This window comes from Triturus cristatus, chromosome 11 (assembly GCF_964204655.1).
Source record: "Triturus cristatus chromosome 11, aTriCri1.1, whole genome shotgun sequence".
Lineage (NCBI taxonomy): Eukaryota > Metazoa > Chordata > Amphibia > Caudata > Salamandridae > Triturus > Triturus cristatus.
Window position 1 is genome coordinate 1,065,638,332 of NC_140594.1, and position 19,204 is coordinate 1,065,657,535.

Below are 19,204 nucleotides of genomic sequence, written 5' to 3' on the forward strand. Positions count from 1 at the left end.
GAGTATTCCCAGGGCCACCATGGTATCCAAGGGTGTCCTAATTTCTGTCCTCATTTCCCGGTCTCAGACAGTGCAGGGGTGGGAGTCCAGTGCAAGTCCAGGTGCCACAGGTCAACTGGTCTCCTGGTTTCAGCAGTTGCTTGTAGGCGAGTATTTCTTTCTTGCAGGGCAAAGTCCACATTGATGTTGCCTAAGGGTCCTATGGGCTTGGTGATACCTCAGGAAGGTCTGGACTCGGTGGCCAAGCGGTCACTTTGTCGTTAATCTGCGGCAAGGCGTTCCTGGCAGTTCTGCTTTTGACACATACAGGTTTCTTATGCTCTTGGTGGTCCTAAAGCTTAACAGGAGTCTAGCCACCTAGCCGTCGAAATTACTTCTTTGTTCCTGGCACAGGTGGAGCCCTCTTCCTCATGAGGACACAGCAGGCACAGTCCTCTTTGCAGGTCCTTAGGGTGCAGCAGACGCAGTCCAATTTTGTGTGCATCCCCTTTGCTGGGGCAAGGGAGCTGGCAGTCCTTCTGTCTTTTTTTTCAGTACAGTAGTGATGTTAGGGCTGATGTTGGGGTGCCACTTTTATGCTATTTTCTCATTTGTAGGTGGGGAGGACACACTAGCCAATGGGGCAATAGTTCCCATGAGGCTATGCTTCCCACCTCTTCCTGCGGTTTGGTCACCAAATAAAGCCATAATACCACGCTCTACTCAAATCCAAGATGGCGCAAGTCCTCTTCCCCTGTGAAGAGCCCTGGGCACACCCACGGGGTGTACCCAGCATAGTGATCCATTGCTCCTGGAAAACCGGTTCTGCAACAGGTTCTTTCCCTCTGGGGGATATGCCAGTCCAAAATAAAAGTTAGCACTTAGGGGTGTGGCTAGTGAAACTCCATGAGGGCAACGGGACCACCAGCCTTGCTACAGTGAAAATGGCAATTTCGTGCTTTAATTGTCAGGACATGTTAAACTCAAAAGAAACATGCCCTTCTTTTTAATACTGAGCACGCTGCCTGGTGGGCTACGAACGCCTCCCCTAGGGGTGGTCTAATAATATTAAAAAAGAAAGGTTTTGACCTTGTCAAAGAGGTTTATCTTGTCATGTTGAGTTGGCACATTTAAAGCCTCCGTACTAGGCTGCAGTGGCATGCCTACAGTCACGTTGTCACCTTGTCATTGTAGTGATGGCATAATTAAGTGCTGCAGTCCACTAGTTTAACTTACAAACCCTGGGTACCTCTTGTACCACATATGAGGGACTTATAAGGTTAAGGAGCCAATTGAGTATTAGCGAATTGTGCACACACTTTGGAGGATCACAGCACATGCACTGGGACCTGACACTACAGAGTCGAAAAACCAGAAGCATGAGTCCAAAAACTTGGGGTGATCATATATAAAGAGGTCCTTTCCTGCACTGCTGAAACGCACTATTGTGCTAGTGGGGATGTCAGACAAAGAAATGAAGTTCACAAACTGTTGTACGAGGCATAGTTGGACGCCATTTGACTAGCTAATACAATGAAACTGTGTTAAAAGAAAAAAGTAGCTTTGCAAGCCTAGCATTACTGGTACATTAAGCTTACAGCATTGTCCCTTAGTACACTAATTTTCTTTTAAACTAGTTGCCATAAAATCTGTCATCTTCTGTCCCCTGTAACTGCTCATCACCTACACTGTTCAATATTGGAGTTTTTCCAAGTTACGAAGCTATTCATTCATTCTACTGCCTATGCTACATGATAAAAAGATAGGTAACTGAAATTTGACTACAATCCACTTTATGGAAGGATAACATTTGCAGGTCATAGCACAATACTGCAACTCAGTTTGGTTTATTAACAAGGTCCCCCAGCACATTGCAAATACATTCCGTACAAAATGTACAACGTCAATGTAGACAGTCTATGTTTTCTTCTTTTATTGTTCTTATGTTCAGCTGTTTGGTTTCTTAGCCAACACGTGTTTCGTCGCACTTTGGGCACAATATCCCACGACTTCTTCAGGGCTATATCCTCTCAGTGCAATACCTTCTTGTCGTTTATAATTCCGTCCCGAAGGTTTTAATAATTTAAATCTGAGTCAAGTATGCTGTATCCTTTCTATTTCATGAAAGTCCAGGACTTAGTTGACGGCGTACTCTCAGCCGAGACCTTTAAATTCCTAACTTTCGTACATCTAGCCCTTAGTGTTTAAAATGTTCAAAAGGAGAAGTAAACAGTCTGATGAACGCGGCCGGCCCAACACGGGTTGTAGGCGGCATGCTATGTATTCAATGCATACATGTAACCTATACTCCATGGGCTCTTATCTGCTTTCATGACTTCTTTGTAGCCGCCCGCAGGGTTGCAGGCAACAATGCATTGTATTATAATGTGGTGTATTCTGCTAAAAAAAATGATTTAATCCTAATAGGAGAAGTTAGGCTGTCCTTGAACAGAGCTTTACAAAGATGAATGCTTACTTTATGTAAGCAATACAAAACAAGGTCGATTGATGTAGAGAAGAAAGATTTGGAATGATTGTTGCATTCCTATCACAAACCTATCAGAAATGACATATGGAATTAACAAAACATTTATCTCTGTCTGATTAGTTCTCTTGTGACCTGCTAGTGGAGTACTTCATGTCTTCTCCAATTAAACTGAAACAGATTCCTAGTAAATACCAGATCACAAAGGAGTAAAATACCACCCTCAAACACTAATGCTCACACACTAACTGATTATAGCGGTCATAACATAACCAACATTTACATCTGATCATTCATTAACATGCAATGGAAAATCTTAATATGTGACGTCTAGTCGAGTGTACCAGTACAGTATGTTGCAAAAATCAATTTCTCAAAACGTACCTTAGAACCTTTGAATCTTTCTGAGTCTTCTCTAGTAGATCGATTTTTTGGGATAGTTTGTCAATGTTTTCTTTAAGATTTTTCTCAGTGATTTCAACTTGATTACACAGCTGAGCAAACGTTGAGCACATTTCCCTATAAGAGTAAAAAAGAAATCCTTAGTCAACATACGTGACCTACACTAATGTGTTAGGGCAAACCGCAAAAGAAATCCCTAGCTAAGGAGCATGAATGTTAAAAAATAGTGTACGCACTAGCTGCTGCAAAAAAATGGGAGGAAAGTACCGACGGTTAGCTGATGTTGGAGGTTAGGTGCAGTGACCAGCTAGCTGGGAGATTTGACGATGAACTGAATTAGAGTTTCTTATGGAGTAAGAGAAAAGACAGTAAGATCCATAATTAACTTTAGAGATGCCAGCTGATAGAAAAAGAGAGACCTGATTAGAGCTTGAAGTAGTTAATGCACAAAAGAGGAGGGTAAAAGTGGATTTAGGCAGTTCCGAAGGGACCGGTAAAGGTATATCTTAGCAATATAGTGAAAATAAGGTTTTACCTGACAAGTGCTTTACATATGAAAAGTGAAGCAGAGTTTAAAGATAACAGACAGACGATAGATACGCTGTGTACTTGATGGAAGGAGGGTAATAATCATCTGCGAATTCGACATTCTGAGCTTTGTATAGTACTGCATGTACTGGCAGGCTGCAAATCTGCAGTCTGCAACTGGCTTACTCTGGATGGAGATCAGCATAGGGGTATCTGTCAAAGCCAAATTATGTTTATGTCCTTGGGGAGGAGAATAGATCTAAGAAAATAAGAGCTGCGAGCACAGAGCCTTACAGCATGCCAACAATGTCTGTCAATGAATAAGGTAGAGTTACCCAAATTATTGTTGAATATCTGATCACATATGCCCAAACGGCAGAGTATACCTATTCAGGTTTGGGAGTACGGAGGTTGTAAAAAGTAGAACTGGGCCAGTGTACATGAAGGAAAGCAGGGTGTTTTACATAAGACTGTAACTGTTCTAGTAATGCAGAGGTAATAAGTTTGAAATACGGTATGTGTGTATTTATTGGGCTAATGCGCAAAATACCCAAAACTATCATACACTGTGTTACAATCAAAAGCAAGTAAAACGCATAGGATAATACATCTAGTATGATTTAACGTTTTAAAGTTACAAACTGACACAAAAGAGTCCAACACCTATTAGTTTACTATTTGGTAGTGCATTTTAATGTTTGTGAATGAGATTCTCGAGCTGTGCTTTTATTATCTTTTGAGCGTGATCATCATCTAGACATCAAGTAGAAACTTCACAGCTGTCCTGGGCTGATGTGTTCCGGGTGACAGAACCTGTAGTGCACAAGAAGTTGCAGTGCCTTGGAGGATAGGGGCTACTCCAGATGAAAACTGGCAAACAATTTAATAGGGTTGGTTTGGGGTGGTGGACAGACTACATTTAATGAAAGGAGTTGCAGGCAAATCACTGGAGTCAAAGAGTGAATTTTTTTTTAACTGTTTTTATTTGCATTTCTTAAAAAGGTACAACAGTGTGGCAAAGGTCTCTAAGTAATAAGGGAGGGGAGTTTAGGGGGGAAAGAGGCAGGTGGAAGACATATTGGATAAAGTATTACATCATAGAATCGGTATGGCATTATAACTTCATCATATCGCTACACAACCAAGATTACAAGGACTAAAGCCCAGCAGAAGGAGAGACTGTGTGCACAGTTACATTCGGCCTGCAGCTACGACGGAAGTGGTGCACCCTGTGCACGGAACACACTCATACGGGGATATTGCAGAAATTACTAGCAGGTTCATCACGTGGGGGGTGGGTGCAATGGGCGAGCCACCGTCCAACACAGTGTGGGAGGGGGGGTCTCTATGGACGAGGTAGACTAGGAGTGACCCCAGATGCCTTTCAGGCGGGATCTAGGAGGCATCAGATCCCAGTATGTGGGAAGTTGTTCTTGGCAATAGGATGCGTCTCGCAGCCGCTCGCCGACCTTAGGCGTGGGACGTCTCCCCCAGTGGATAGCCACCAGTCGTTTAGCTAATAACAGGAGCATAGCTGTGAGGCGTCGAAGACCATGGGGGACATCTTTGACATAGCCCATGAGACCGACGAGTGGGGCCTGTGGGAGTGAATGGCTTGTTATCTGGTACAGAATAAAATACACCTCGAGCCAATTTCCCTCCACATGTGGGCATTCCCATGCTAGATGAAGTAATGAGGCCCGCTAAGCAGCACAGGCAGCATGCCTCGTCCACCAGCCCCATCCGTAGTAGTTGTAACAGGATGCGGTATAGCCTGTGCAAGAATTTAAAGTGCTTAAGTCGCAAGTGTGACATGATTAATGTGGAACCCTAAGGTAGTGAAGCAAGACAGTCAAGAGTTTTAAGGCAATATTAGGATAAGCTTTGTGACCTACGCCCGGCATGCAGAAAGACAAACATTCCAGGAAGTCTGATGAGAAAGTAAAATGGAAATATTGCCCATTTTCAACAGATATCAATCCTCATGTTCTTTCACGGCATGACTATAACACTTACTTTTGTTTACTTTTCATGTAATCCTGAGGAAATGCTGATCACTAAAACAGCCAGTTACTTGCCCCCAGTCGCTGTGATTGGGTTCTTTCACGTAGAAAAGAATCTAACATTGCCAAAGATTATGAGGACTCTAGGAGGTTCTAATGACAACAACAGCTGGCAGATTTGATGGTGCATAACCCCACATTCCAGTACCAAATAAATATTATATAAAATGTCTAATAGAAGGCATGCTAATGTAGCAGTGATTCCAGAGAAAGGATGGCATTGAGGAAGTCCTGTGGATTTGCAGGAGGGCAAGATACCCTCTTTGTGCTATGAATGCTCATGCAGTCTTTCCAAACCATTAGATGATCAATTAAGAATTTTTTTTTTATCACAGCCCTTTTTGAGAGTGGAAGTTTTATTTTAAACTTCATATGGGTTTTACTGTCATTTGAGTCAAAGTAAGTGTTCAGTCCTCCAAGAAGGGCCATGACTGCGTGAAGGAGCCAAGAAAGCAGCCAAACTCAGTAACAGGACACGGTGAAGAATGAAGATGCATGAGCCTCTAGACAGATAATCAAAACAAACTGTTTCAACTTGCACAGGGAAGACCTTGCAGCAATTTTACCATGGGAAGGTATCAATTAACGAAAGTGGGCTCACAGAAAAATTGTGCATTAATTGAAGTCTGCTGTATGTGCAGGTGCATTGCTAAGCATATTTATGAATTGTCTGAACATGTAGCAGAGATAAAAATGCAACAACCAAGAGGCAGTAGTAACTAGCGGACAGATGCTTCCGCGTCATATGTGGGCGAGTGGAAAAAGCCAGTGAACTTCCCACAGGGGCACAAGTAAACATTCCCAGTTATCAGAGACACAAAAAGACTTACTTCAGTAAAACTAAGGATGAGAAGGAATGATTACAAAAACAATGCAATTCATGTACAATAAGAGTTATTATGGTAAATAGGCACTTACTGCTCAACCTGGCGACTGCAGTTTGCGCTCGTGCATGTAACAATCATCTTCAGTTTAGCCGATGCATAGTTCACAAACTGTTGTTTGAAGGCTTTTTCTTTGGCTCTTGCTGTCCAAGTAAGCTTTTCATAGAGGTACAGGCCGCCATACATGCCCAGGGAAAGTGCTATTAATTTCCAACCGACAGTTCTCCAAACCTATAGATAGTGGAAAACAAACACATAGTGTATCTCTGCAACACTTGCAGTATAAGTGGAAATTTTACCAAATTAGTAAACTATGGCCCAGAATATGAAAACTCCTACGGAGCAGTCATTCAACCCTTAGTGCTAAAAGCCATTTCAAACCTCTCAAAAACCACTGTAGGTAGGTAATAGGTTTATTGGATTTATTCAAAAATCCTTTACAATAAGTGCAGCAACTATGAAACACCACCAATAAAAGAAAAACTGTCCGCCATGAAATACAGAAATTTAAAGAATAAGTTACCGGGGGAGAGAGGTGGGTGTGTGGCTAGCCATTCAGGATGGTGGCCACACACGAGGCGCTCTCGGTCTAGCAAAACAAAATCCGAGAAGATACGGCTGACCCAGTTGCCTCAGCACGGCAGAGAGAACTGCTGCTGAAAAGCAGACGACCCATGCCACCATAGGAACAAACCCAAACGCCAGGGGCCAAAGTAAAGGATGGTGGCTGCGGCCAAGCGGCCTACTCTAAAGACCCGGCAAGACAGCCGTGAACACCGTGCTGGGATTCAGACACAATATTCTATTTAGCAAAGGCACAGTGTAGTGAAGGCAGCGATTTTGATACATGCATTGCTGTGTTAGCATAAGCGCGTTAAGACATGCGCGGTACAGAATACCCACAGTTCTGCCCTCATTGATAGTCTTGTGTGTAAAAGGTTTAAAACCACACTTGACATATCCAATGGCTTTTACAGCCATAACCTGTCCTCTGTATTAGTAGTCAGTGGACAGCATTTACTTCTGGCGGCAAGCAAAAACAATTTAAAAGATTGGCCATGGGCTATAAAAAAAGCCCTGGCGTCTTTGCCGCGTGTGTAGTCTCTCTGTTAGAGAGCATTGACCCAGATGCGTACTCGTATGTTGATGATATCTATCTCACGGACGACGAGTTGTGGCCGCATCTGTGTCGCGTTGATGGCATTATTGTTATGTTTGCAGACTTCGGTTACAAATTCAGTTTTGCGAAGTCTCACATTGCAGAGTATACAGTGTTGTTTTTGGGCTACGAGCTCAACAATGAGGGTCGAGGATTAGCTCCTCACTTTCTGGAGAAGTGTGCATGTCTGCGTGCTCCAACAACACTGAAAAAATTACAATTTTTGCTGTGCTTTCTGAATTTCGGTTGTACGTACATTCCCGATTATGCCCAGCATATCAAGCCACTATATGCCTTGGTACAACCAACTTTTTCCAAATCGAGCTGGCTGCCAGAGCATTCAGCTATTTTGCAATCTTTGCAGGCTGATCTTCTTGCTTCAAAATACTTACTGACACGTGATAACCACACTAACCTGGTGATAAGAATAGTACCAGGCGCAGTGGGTTTCACGTACTTAACGTTCAATGATGGCGACACAGTCCCCATTGCCTACAAATCACACTTGTACACTTCCGCTGAACTGCGCTTTTCCTCAGTCGAGAAAGTTTTGACTGCGGTGCAGATCGCGATTCTTAAAGAACGAGCACTGTCGCAAGGAAAACGCATGTTGGTGGTCACACCGTATCCTGCCCTAGAGGCAGTGACGAAAGCAAGTGTACCCAATTCAAAAGCTTTGCATCCACGTTGGATACAATGGGCAACTTCTCTGACATCGCCAGATGTCACATATCTTTGATGCCTCATTACAGACGCAGGAGTACTTGCAATATGAATTCGTTCATCTAGCCCCTCTGTCTTTGCGCCCGCTCGAAGATTACCATTGTGTCATTTATACTGACGGTTCGGCGCAACCGGCGACGGGATCGAAGCACGCCTATTCAGCAGCTTGCGCAATTGTTGCAGGTACTTTCGAGAATGGAGAATTCAAGTCTGTTGTCGTGCATACGCAGTCATTGGGTGATTGTACCGCACAATTGGCGGAGCTCCGTGCTCTGGTGCTTGCACTGGAGTTTGCTGATCCTCGGGTTACTACTCTTATAGTGAGTGACTCGTTTTACTGTGTTCAGTCTTTTAACGACAATCTATTCTTTTGGTCTCAAAATGAATATCGTGATTCCAAAGGTAGCACAATTAAGCAGAAAATGCTTTGGGTTCGAGTGGCAGAACTTAAAGAACATCTGCCTATCGAGAATGTAATTCACACTCTTGGTCATCAACGAGTTGGTGTCCACGCTGGCGTCAACAGCTTGGCTAACGAGGCAGCGAAAACATCAGTGGCGACATATCTAGTAGCAGCAGTTACCAGATCCAAAAGTAAGATAGATGATGAGATTGTTGCAGCTCTCGCTGCAACAGAGAAGGGAAGTAATTACCCGAGAAGTTTCCCTTCTCGTTACCATTATCACTTAAGTCCTGATAACGTCCCATTAGTGAGAATTAACGACGTTGGTGACTGATTGATTACCAACGCAGACTGCAGACCATCCTTGATAACAGCGGCTCATGATGGCATGGCCTCTGCCCATGCCAGCGTTGCAGCAACCGTTACCCGGTTACAACAATGTTACTGGTGGTGCGGGTTATATAAACAGGCTCGCACTTATGTTCTTGATTGTGACATTTACCAGCAGATTAAACCTTCAACTGCTGCGCGCCCACCACAAACTCAGTTGTACATATCTAATAAACCACTTGGTTGTGTTTATTTAGATCACTGCGGTCCTTTCTCCTCCGATACTGCGTACAAGTATATCTTAGTTGCAGTGGATTCGTGCACATGTTTTCTTTGGGTATGGCCACAAAGGAGTGCTGATGCTCGCACTGTCATCAGGGATTTGCGTGTCTTTGTGGGAAGTTTTGCGTGTGGTACCTTTCATTCTGATCAGGGCCCTGCGTTCGCCTCTAAGGCGTACAAAGAAGCCATGAAATCCTTGGGGGTCCAAGTCAAATTTTCATCTCCATACCGACCTGAGGGTAATAGTGTAGTGGAGCGAATGAACCGTGACTTAAAGCAATCCTTGACAGCTAGGGTTTTAGGCACTGGCCGGAACTGGTTTGCCCATCAGTATAACGTTCAACGTGCACTTAATAATCTCCCTAGAAGGTCTCTGGGTGGGCGGACCCCATACATGATGCTCTTTGGCAGAAAAATGTTTGTCCTGGACCTTGATGGTCTAGACATGGCGGCGTCTGCCGCACCCTTTGACGTAGATGATCACTGTGCTGTGTTACAGAGTCTACAAGAGACCAGAGATAGTCTCGCGAAGGAACACATGCCCTCCACATCTGATGCTGCACTTCAAATTCCGGTAGTCGGCTGGCAACCTCGAGTTGGTGACCTGGTCCGTGAGAAGGTGGAGAACAAGAAGGAGTTCGGCTCGCTTATCGTGCCCCGGTTCCAGTGCTTAGCGTGCAGGGTACAAGAACAGTCATTTTACCTCCACTTCCTGGTCGCAAGGGTAACAGGTACAACTCCATTGACAATGTCAAACTACAGCGAGTGGCCGATTCTTCTTAGTATGACTCCAGCGGCCTCTTGCCCTGCGATGCTGAGAAATTCTGTTTTGGCTCCGACTCCTACCACCATGCCTGATGTTGCCATCGAGATGCATACAGTTACTGATCCTTTGTTGCTACCACCGCCTGGTGGTCGACCTGAAGATACTGAGTATGCTTATCCTGCAGATGTAACATTACCTGTTTTACAATCAACCGCAGTTACCCAGTCACATTTCTCCTTTAATACTAACTCTATGACTTCCAGGACCCCATCAAAAGTTTCTATTTTTGCTGTTTGGTTTAAAAGACATTTTTTGATTCCCTCTTGGACTTACATTTGGCTAATGCTCATATGTATTTTTTTATTTATGTCCATCGGATTTGTGGTGGTATTTTTTCGTCTTGTAAACGGACACTACCTAAAAGAAAGATCTACAATTAGACTAATTGATGGAACTTTGGCCCTCCAATCCTCATCACACATCATGAAGAGAGAACAGACTTTTGTGAATATTACTGCCTGGCCTGTGTTAGATGGGATTGCATGGGATGCTGTTAAATTTCAAATTCATGGACTCACTGAGGTTATTAATGTTCCAAATGTATTTCGTGTATCATTTCCTACATAAAGCCAATACGTTTCGTAATTTTGTAAATTATACACAATGGGAACATTGCCCAACGCCAACGTTAGGCAGCTCCAGCACATTGGTGAAGAAATTTGCCTATTTTACTGATTTCAGTGTTTCAAAACCTGCCGCCTTCTATTTTAAAATGGCAGCGGAGTCTGCCTCGAAGGTTAGACTGACACACACTAAATTATTGTATTCCAAATCCTTTACGGATGATTTAGCGGTCAGGGGTTATGATATGTGGAAAGATACTATTGATCTTAAATCTGTTTGGGGTTCTAAACCATGGCAGGTACAAGGAACAGAAGCTTTGCATCGTGCCTGCCTCATCCCGAACCAGATATTGTTTTTGAATTCGACTATTTTTCAGACCACCTGTTTTGGATTGGCTACGTCTAAAAAGCTGAATTCCCCCTCTATTCCAGATCTGGGTGCTTATCCACATTGGGATAATCATACAGCTCTGTCCCTTGATGCGTTGCAGTCATACATTACTAACACATCATTCAATATTTTCAAATTAAATTCGGAAGGATGGTTGACTTGGCAGACAAGCTCAGATTCCTGTCAACATCATTTTTTGGGTCTGCAGCCTGGGTATACGCAGGTTCGCGTAGACCCCCGTTTTGAATCTTCTCATTTTGTTAATACCTACTCAGTTGGGAAGTTATGCCAGTCTTGGCTGCAACAGTCTACCTTGGCATCTGTTAAAGTTCATTTATCTAAATTACATGACAAAATAGATTTGAATGATTTTGTTAAAGGTCCTGTGGGTGGCAGATCCAAAAGATGGGTGTATGCTATTTATAACGAAGTTTGGAAGTTATCACAAATTGAAGCTGCTTCCAGATTGAGAGCTACTGATCTAGCCAATAAGGAAAAAGTGCTAGCTGTTATAGATAATAGCATTAACTCTCTTTCTTCCAGAATTTACACATTAGATAATATAGTTTCATCTGTTGTTGATATTGTACAGGATGATATGTCTGTTTTGTATCATGGTCAGAATCAATTGCGTTCTATAATGCAGTTTGCATGGACTTTGCAAACATTAAAAGCTGGGAAAGTCCCCTGGGACTACATGAATACTTCATCATTATTCCTTCCTTTTAATCTAACTGCGAAACAACAATTCATGTCCATGAAAGATGCAACATACTCATTACTGCATATTGAAAAGTTAGAACCTTTGCCTTTTTCAGTGGCCGAATTGAACTCAGCTGTGTGGCTTACCCACGGGTTAATCACATTGCCATTTCCTTTGTTTAAATTCAGTTAGTGCATGAAACATTATGCCCTAGGCAGATATGAACCGTTGGGTACTGCTTTCCTGCATGAAGTATGGTCACTCCCATTTACATACAGGTGCATGAGAGAAGGTAAAGAAGTTTATTTGAAGGGTGAGGAATGCTCTTCCACACCGGATCATTCTGTAGTCTGTAGGCACATCCAATTGCATGGCGCGTGCAATGTGCAAGCGCCTAATTTAGCATGCATCCTGAAAGGGATTCCAGTGCCAGCTATTACACCCTCTTTCACGCTGTTAGCTAATGGTAGTTATTTGCTTTTAAATAATGAGGCTTGCTGTGGGAATTCCTTATATTGTGACTGTATCACAGAGAGTAGTCTGCTGTAATAATGTCCTTTTCCCACCCCCGCATGGGCGGCTGGATGTATCCATCTGGCCTTCCATTCCAACCTTGAAAGCAGAGTTCAACAAGATCAGCAGAATAAGGGCTCTATTGTCTCAAAAAGAAGTCGCTCTGACTTAGTCCCGTGAAACATTTGTCCTTCACATTGCCAACACCCGTACCGAGGTGCAGGCGCTTTTAAATACGGATCTCCCACTTCATTTTGGTGCCTTGATTCAAACTATATTTAACGCCTCGTCAACGCCTGGCTTGGCGCATTTTTTAAATTGTGGGCTCCGGCCTAGTGACCGCCTTCCAAACTATTTTTGGTGTGATACCGGCCTTTTTTCATTCTGTTTTTTCCAGCGTCTTTGGTGGGCTCCTGTTGATTCTCGCACTCACGGCTGGCGTGCTGCTGTTGGTCTGCGTACTGCGCAATGGCTGCACACTTTGTGTCACGCGACAGCCTATCCCGGCTGCTCCATCTTCGTAACCGGATGCTTGAATACTATGGAACTTTACCACTGGCTACCCTGAGCATAGCCTATGGATTATCCTTCCAGTTTGCCTACTTTACATGCGTACAACCTGTTTTTCATTGCCTAGATTGTCCTTTCGAATGGGCTCTGGATTTGTGCTTGTCAAACTCGGTGTCTCCTGCCCCGGATTATGATCGACTGATGAGTCCACTAGTGGCTCATGAGTTGGACTGTTCTGGTGTTAGGATTATGGCCTGTGGTGCGGCACATGGAGTCCTAGGGAATTGGGACATCGGAATGGCAGCGTATGACTTCTTGGCAAGAAGTTATCTGGAAGAACATGCCAGTTGTCCTCTGAATGTGCTAGAGGCTCCAGTGGTCGAATAACATGTATGTTCGTTTACCTTATTAGACTGGATGGCGGACACTTTTGCAACTCGTTCCAATGACTTCCTTTTGGAAGCTGTTGCTACGTACTGTGTTTACACATTGATGGATTAACTTGATTATCGTCCAGCTTCCCTTGCACAAACCACACATTTTTTTTGTGTGTTCCAACATCTGGGCTCGTTGACCCTTTGCATGGTGTATTGACTTACCATTTTCTTTTTTCCCCTTCATTTTGGTTTTTTGTTGACGTTTTTTTTTCTTCGAACTTTCACTCCTCTTTATTTGGATTTCCAATACATGCACTTGATTCCGCTCTGTCGAATTTGAACTCTGCGTTCCTTTTTGTATCCCTATTTGTTCATGGTCCGATCAAGGGGGGGGTGTAGTGAAGGCAGCGATTTAGATACATACATTGCTATGTTAGCATAAGCGCGTTAGATGTTAGAAAAGCCATCTTGACACTTTTGCTGCTTTTGCGCACGACACTGCAGAGACATGTTATTATTGGAAAACTGCTTGCTTGCCTTTTCTTCACATGAGAACTGTCTGTTGTTCACATCCCTAGACGTGCACTGCGACCTTGGTCTGAACATTGTGTGCAAAACACTCTGAGCCGCCAGACAATGCATGTTTTTGAGTTCAGGTTGATCGGCCCACTCTCTAGCCATAATATGCACACAGCTGCAAATACCTGGGTGTCGAGAGCCTTTAATATTACTGTTTGCATGCGTTAGAAACACATTCTGGAGAAGAACATTTCCAGGCGCAGAGCAAAGCTGATCCTGTGATGGGATTCACCTAAGCTGATCTTTACGGTATGGGGTTCCCCATTCAAGCCTAGAGACCTTCTATTAGTGTAATAATACTAGCTTACTAGCGAAGGGAAGGTGGCTGTGTTCCACTGTCATTTATACTATGATTTCTCCCTTCATTTTCTATGGTACTGCAACAATGCTGATGGTTTTAATTTTAATCATTTGTCTGCTTATGTTAGCTAAAGTACTGCATCTTAGGACACGTAGTTTATAAAATAAACCTTTTAAACTTTACCGTGTCTCTGATTACTCTTGTTGTGGACTGATATGAGAATAATAACGAACAGGTATTTCTGATTCCCACCATTCCTGAGAGTACTCGAAGTCGCTTGTTCTGGGTTGTCTATACATTGGGACCTCCGAGAGAATATGGATAACGAATGGGACACTGATGCTGGTCGGATAGGGGTTCTGGGTACTGAGGTGAGTTTTTGGTACACCACAATTCACTGAGGTCCTGGTTTCCTGCGCATAGTTCTGTGCATGAGCAGAATCCCTGCAACAACAGCTGGGGGCTCCTGCTCAGCCGTGATGACTAAACAACAAATGGTGGGAGTTCCAGCAGAAGACACGGCTGACGTGGTCGCATCCAACTGGTGAGACTACATGCCACTCACCCACCACAAACCACCATATCCACTTAGACCTCTCTTGGACTCATGGTAAACCGCAGCAGCAGCCGGTGAACATGGTCCATACAAATGGGGGCAGAACTTCACCACCTAGCGGCTAGGCCAGATGGCTGGCAACGCTAATCTGGGCTACGTTGTACAACAGACACCGAGGCCCAGAGAGGGAAATCCTCCCTACACGCTGGCACCCAGGGGGGCTACACAGGCTGAAAGCACGTTGGACCGCACCCGAGTGAGAATTCCACCCTGAGACGCCCCTGTCCGCACAAAGTCACAATGTGGTCTCGTTTTGTTGATAATGGCTAATCCACCTAGTGCTGGATTCCTTGTTACTTGAAACTGTTCCTAGAACATTATGGTTTAATTCTCTTGGACTTAGTTTTCTTGTTGGCATGCTTGTCCCCTTCGGTAACTCTCTCTCTCTCTCTCTCTCTCTCTCTCTCTATGGACAACTCTTTTCATTTTGTTCTGTACGGTGCATAATATCCTGCCCTCATGGGTTAGTCATTACACCAATGCATTATCTTTCTTTTATTGCCTATTGTACATTTCATTTCTTAACCCAATTCTGGGTTTTCTTCACCCATGTACCTTGGTATAATCAGGGCTGTAGGAGTGTTGCCCTTAAACTTTTGGTAATTTGGAGTCAGCCCCCCCCCCCCCCCCTTCAATTCCTGTGGCACATTTTTTTCTCTAATCAACAACTGTTATTCTTCTTTAGCTTGCATCGCTTCCGTTGCTTGGCTTTCATTGCTTGGTTCAAATTTTGAACTGTTCCCCTTGTAGAGATTTAGTCCCTATTAGACTATGGGCCAGATGTACAACCCTAAATTGCATGCGAAAACGGGTTTGTGACCCGTTTGCGCATGCAAAATGGCCCTGTGCCATGTACAATTCCTAAACAGCGTGTCCCAATTTATTTGCGACTCGCACTTTAGGAATTGCTAGTTGCTATTAGGGAGGGCTGTTCCCTTCCTAATAGCGTCCGCAAATCAATGTATGAATGTTTTGTGACCGCAATTGCGGTCGCAAAACACTTGCAAATTACCACCCTCTTCAAGAGGGCTGTAATGCAGTCGCAATTTGGAAGGGGTCCCCCGGGGACCGATCTCCTAATTGCGATTCGGAGAAAATTGCAATTAGGAAATCGGTGCTCCTAATAGACAATCTAGCCCTTGGAGCCTCATTACAAGTGGTCGGAGTCCGCTGCGATAATCATTGTATCCAGTAAAAAAAAAAAATAAGACAGAGAATTTATCAGATGTGATTATTATCACAGATTCTTAGTTTGTAGGGAATCACATGCAAATCTAGGCATTTACTGCGCCAAAATCTGTATGTTACAGTAAATACCATACACTTTTCCCCTTTTAAATTCCAGGTTTAAACTACTGAAATTTAATGAAAGCTGATGTCTTTACCTGGCAACTAACATACAACACAGAATTCCGACTCTGCAGAAACATGGCTTGCACAAGGGTAGTAAAACTCTGACCCAGTCATATTCAGGGCCTTCATCTAATATGTTTAGTGTAGACTGACAGAGGAAATTCCAGATAAAAGACTATCTAATTATGTGATTCATTCTCACCAAAATTAGAGACCTGTACGTTATATTTGCATCGCGAGATCCTAGCTAGCTTTTTCATGCCAAAGTTACCGTTTTATCTCTTGGTGAAAAAAAGCATATACCCAAAGCAGCAATGTATTCATATCAGAATTCTTGATTCTTAATGAAATAACAGATCATAATTTTAAACATGAATTGCTTACATTTCTAATGTAAACGATCGTGAATTTGATAGCACTTATGTTTGCAATGCATGTAAACACATTAATTTGTGATGGTGTTGCTCGTAAATAACATCGGATTTTCTTTTTGTATGGAAATGGTACATTTGACTTAGGTCTATAATTAATCAAACATTCGGTATGGAAAGGCAGGCAAGAATGCCCCATTAAAAAAAATAGGAGTTCAAGAATATCAGTTAAGATGTATGTACAATACCAGATACAATTTCCAATGTCAACTGGCTTTTCTGGGTGCTGGTGGCATTACAACTAAGGAAGTATACTGATGGTTTGCGTTGAAGTGACAGTGAAATGCTCTTGTTCATCCGTCTGGCAGTCTTAAACACTTAACCCCTTCAGTGCCCGCCCCTTTCCCCGCCCTGTGCCGGCCGTTTCATTAGCGGGCGGGGTTTATGACGAGCTGGTCTCGTCATGGGCACAGCGCCACCGCGGCCCATGACGAGACCAGCTCGTCATGGGCATTGAAGAGGTTAAAGGAGACAACATCTATTGCCAAGTAAGTGAAGCAAGGATAGCTCTACTACTCTGCTTTGCTTATATTTCGTACAAATTACATTAACATTCCTTGGGGCTGTAACATTAGCCATCAAATATCACGCTTTAACTTTGCTAACACAGCCGTCCCATTGCAAATAAAATCAAACCATCCTTTTAGAATATTTTTGATGAAAGAGAGAAATGTTTAGGGTGAAACAGATGAAAAAACAACTAGCCAGGAATTCTTCAATGTTGTTACATTACATCTTAGAGAGACCTGAAATCCAACGGACCATCGGTAGGGTAATACTATGTTTGACTCCGGATCGACATTTGTTTCTAAGCAGAGTTTGGGCGCACTACTGATGACCCATCATTGGAAAGCACAGAAAACAAGACTTATCACCATTCCACTGAAGCTATACCAGTGAAATTTCAAGTTCAAAAGAACTTACCACGCCTCCAACTATGAGAACGCCCATCGAAGTTCTTGATGTCAAAGAAGCCAAGCCAGCTAGCATGGATGCCATGATTTCTTCTTGGGATAAATTATCAGGATTAAGGGCAGGGTTGCCAGCAGCAGTGGGCGTGGGTGTTAAAGTCCGAGGGATCTAGAAAATGATGCATGCAGTTATTCAACTGAAAACAATAATATGACTACATTTAGCATTTTGCTTTTATCTTTTGGACCTCAAGAAGGACATATGTATGAAATGCTTATCTTGGTACTATTTCTATTTGTTAAAAATTTCAAACACAAGTTTATGTTGATAGCTATTATCGTGCCAGTGTTTTGGGTATTTCATGAAAAGCTACAGTTCACAGTACAGTAGCTTATATTAATTAACAATCTGCACACAAAAAACACGAGAGATTAGGAAAAACTGCACAAATAAGAACTGAGGCAACACAGAACATATGAGATCTGATGTTCCATAAGAAAAATGAAAATATAATTTAAATTAAGTTACGAAACACGATGGAAATAGTGGAATGGCAGACCAACGCTGCTAGGTATGAGAGTCCTTTCCCTATGTCCATAAAAATAAAGAGTGAAAGAGGGGAGGAGCAGAGTAAATGTGCAAGGTAGAACACTGCACAAGACAAGCGAAGTATGGTATAGGACCAGAGTTAAATTTGAATTTGTAAAAACAGAGAAACAACAAAAAAGCAGATGACACCGGGGAGATAGGAAACATTGAATGCAGGGCATGGTGGAGAGGAGTCCTGTGGGGAACAAGGGACATCATAGGATACATGGAGAGAAATCAGTTCTAAGATAAAATACTAGCAGAGGGAGTAAAACTAACAAAAAGGCATACAAACAAATATGCAGCAAAAAATACAAAGAGAGTGGCCAAACAGCCTGAACCAAAGGTTGAGTGAAAAAGAGAAAGGTGAGCACATTGGGAGTCTTCACTTTATATTATTTATGCTTTTTAAGCCGCTTTTTTACACATATATTTTTTTGGAACAATCATAAAAATATTGTTCTCTAAAATGTAAAGTGGGATAAGAAAAATGCCAAGCCGAGCAAAGCAAAGACAAGCGATATCCAATGCCTTGATTAGAGGAATGAATATAAAATCAGGCATGCCTTTTTATATTAGTGACACTCTAGGCATAGTCCAGGTATTAGGTATTTTCATGAAACGTGATCACACAATTTGTTGCATTGTTTTCCCAGTTTACTCCAATTGTTATGAACTAAAGTAATAAATCACATACATTCAACTTGGTTTATTAACAAGGGAAATTAGTTACCTGTAATGCTAGTACTCGGTAATGGGTATTCTCTCAGAATCCATAAACAGTAGAATATATATCAACATGTGCGGGATCTCTAGAATAGCATCCTAAAAAATATTATTTAAATGATAACATGCCTATTAGAAACAACATTTTTGACATATCCTGTTCTTTTTTTTTTTTAAATCATCTTTTCGTGAAGTCATTCGAAACGAGGAGGCAAGAATATTCCTTTATGGATTCCCAGAGGATACTCATGACAGAAAACTAGGATTACAGGTAGGTAACTTTTTGGTCATTGGTGCGGGATTCTCTTTGATATCCATAAGCAACAGAACAGCAAGCTAAATTATACTCAACCCCAGAGAAGCAGGGTTCCAAGGATGATCGCAAAGAAGATGAAACCATGACTGACCAAATAAGCTGTGCTATGAGGTGTGCCAGACCAGAGTATCGGTTAAGCAATCTAACAAAAGTATATATCAGTCTCTAGATTTCCGCTTTACAAATATGTGGAATGGGCATATTCTATAAGAGAGCAGTACCAGCTGCCCTGCTTCAAGTAGAATGAGCTTATCCTGCAGG

The 19,204-nt window shown here is 42.7% G+C and overlaps 1 protein-coding gene across 2 annotated transcripts in view; it reads right to left on the bottom strand.

Annotated features, from left to right (window-relative positions):
* MFN1 (mitofusin 1) overlaps positions 1-19,204 on the bottom strand; it is a 199,430-nt gene that overhangs the window by 40,140 nt on the left and 140,086 nt on the right. For both annotated transcript variants that reach the window (XM_085635396.1, XM_085635397.1), the window contains exons 15-17: positions 17,326-17,481; positions 6,376-6,572; positions 2,849-2,983 (exon numbers count right to left, since the gene is read on the bottom strand). In XM_085635396.1, coding sequence (XP_085491522.1) covers positions 2,849-2,983; positions 6,376-6,572; positions 17,326-17,481 — 488 coding nt within the window. The remainder of the gene's footprint in view (positions 1-2,848; positions 2,984-6,375; positions 6,573-17,325; positions 17,482-19,204) is intronic.